General features: G+C 51.6%; 1 protein-coding gene across 1 annotated transcript in view; it reads right to left on the reverse strand.

The window, feature by feature from the left end:
* LOC143040346 (uncharacterized) overlaps window positions 1-2,454 on the reverse strand; it is a 19,594-nt gene extending 17,140 nt beyond the window's left edge. Inside the window, exon 1 of the mRNA XM_076211314.1 lies at window positions 174-2,454. Within this exon, the coding sequence (XP_076067429.1) occupies window positions 174-193 (20 nt within the window). The 5' untranslated portion in view covers window positions 194-2,454. The remainder of the gene's footprint in view (window positions 1-173) is intronic.
* Between the last annotated feature and the right edge of the window lie 46 nt (window positions 2,455-2,500).

Genomic DNA, 2,500 nt, shown 5'->3' on the forward strand with positions numbered 1-2,500 from the left:
GTTCCTACAAACATAGCCTCGTTTTTTATTTTTATCTTTACATGTTGTTCACTTGAAGTAGCGAAATTGGTATTTTTTATATTGTAGTAAGTTTTTAAAGTGAGTGCATGGATTAGGTAACTCTACGAAGTGCCAGTGAGGTACTCGTGGGTGGGGGAGTCCATGTCGCTTACCTGGATAATGAGATCCACATCCTCTCAGGAGACTGGACCTCGAGTCGCCAGCACACAGTTTGTGGTGCGCAGTAGACGCTGCGCAGTTACACTTCGTGGAAGAAAAACGGTCCTAAAGTTCCACGCGTGTTTCGTTTTACTCGAGAACAACGTCAAGGAAGAGGCGGGTCCCAGAGATCTCGAAAACACACAGCGTCGTAAGTGTTCTTAAAACGGTGGAGTCGTTGACGAATGGTCTGTTTAAGGATTTAGTGTAAACATAAGACGTTCTGTTGCACAGGTTATAAGACGATAGGGATTAGATCTGTTGGTTTGTTGTAAGTTGGGTAAGGGCCATCTGTATAATTTAGGTATGTTGTTGTTCATTATCAGACAGACAAGGCCCATTGCCAAGACCAAACCGAGGTGTTAATTGTAGGGCCATCAACTCCGTGGATGAGTGCTCGAAAGCCTTCATTAGGTTTCCTCCTGAAACCAAGAAGAACTTCAGCACACTTCAGCCTTCGGAAGCTATGAGGGCTTCACAACCACTCGAGGGCTCACTGAAATGTGGAGGCCTTCAATTATAATAATTTTCCTACAATACCCCAGAGTCAGGCCTCATTCCGGACAACAAAATCTTTCAGACCATAATTCCCTGAGCCGATCTTTATCCTAATTTAACAAACCAAGCAACTCTTTAAGATCCTACGGGCATTAATGGAGACTCCAGGCTTCAGAAATGTAGGCCCATTTAACCAATATCTTTTTTACAGTCTGGAAACCATTACCGCAAAGCGTTCGTCTGCGCCCTTGAGGCCTCGGAGTTGTATGGCGTGGCTTTCTTCCAGGTCTTGAATACGTGGAAGACTCAAGTGTTCTGACATCTCAGACCTGAATCCTGGACCGGCCTCTAGTTCCAGAGAAGCCTTAGGTGTCATTCGGACGAATCAGAGAACTTCAGCAGCGCCGCCAGAGCACCAACTTCCTTAAAGTTTTGTTCGCAGTTCGTTGACTGCTTTCTTCGTTGTTTCCAGTGAACAACACCACCATCACTACCAGGTGCTCCGGCTTCTGAAGCATCACTCCACACGTCAGTTTGCCGAAATCGAATCCCAGACTTTAGAATTCCCGGGTATAACTCTCATTGCACTGTTGTTGATTCACCAAGTCTTCATTCCTGAGGCGGAGGAGGTGCCAAGGACAAATTCTCACTGCCCTGTTTCTTCCGAGTCACAAGAACCTTCGCCTCCTCAAACACGACGAACCCCGGGCGAACTTCAGCCCCTCCTGCCCCTGACGCTGGCACTCACTGACCACACCACCATCACCATTCGGAGCCGTCCCTGAGGGCGCCGTGAGCGAGCGAGACCGCGACGAAGGCGCACTCGAAGACGTTCGTCCTCCTGCTACCACACGAACTAGACGCGGTTCGGCGGAGACCGCGGTGGCAGTGAGGTAAGAGGAGGAAGAGGAAAAGGAGGAGGAGGAGGAGGTGGCTGTAGGGGAGGTGGGGGAGTGCCGGTCGGGACTGGAGGAGGCGGAGGTGGAATTGTGGGGGGCGGAGGCGTCACTCGTGTAGGAGAGGGCGGTGAGGGTGGTTGCTGTCGAGGAGGCGGGGGAGTGAGGCGTATAGGGGATGGGGTTCTTGGAGGGGGGATAGAAGGAGGAGGAGGAATCGGTGGTGGGGTCCTGGGTGGGGGAGGGGGGGTCAGGCAGGGGAGGGTAGTGATGATGGTGGGGATGTTGGGTTCCATGCAGGGTTTTGTGGTGATGTGGTGTGATATGAGGTGAGTTCCCACGTAGTGACAAGTGTTGTGATGATGAATATCGATGTGAGGCGGGGAGTGGGAGGGGGGTGGAGAGTCGCAAGAAAGTAAGAGTAGTCTACTGCCGTGCGAGAGGAAGAACGAGAGATAAGACTTGCTTCTCCTCGTCCTCTTCTTCCTCTTCAAGGCAAACGCAGCTGCTGCTGCAGAGAGAGCGAAAAGAAGAGAAAGAAAAGATGAGAGAAGAAGACTAAATACGAATAGATGTGGAGGTGGAGGAGGAGGAACGGGGAAGTGGACAGGAAGGCGGAAGAAGAGGAGGAAGAGGAAGAGGAGGAGGAGGAAGAGGAGGAATAGGCTTGGAGGGGCCACGCCAGAAGCTCATGGGGGGCACTCATGCTGTCCCTGCTGTCACTGCTGCCTGCTGCTTCCGCTGTTCCTGTTACTCCTCCTGCTGTTATTGCCCCTGCTGCTGATCCTGTTCCTGCTGCTGTAACTCTGGCCCCTGCGACGTGACTGCAACTGATCAAGGTTTACCTCGAACACCGGGCGTTTGCCTCGTCCCAATGCTTGACTTCA

This window comes from Oratosquilla oratoria, chromosome 28, assembly GCF_046742065.1.
Source record: "Oratosquilla oratoria isolate Oo_2021 chromosome 28, ASM4674206v1, whole genome shotgun sequence".
Lineage (NCBI taxonomy): Eukaryota > Metazoa > Arthropoda > Malacostraca > Stomatopoda > Squillidae > Oratosquilla > Oratosquilla oratoria.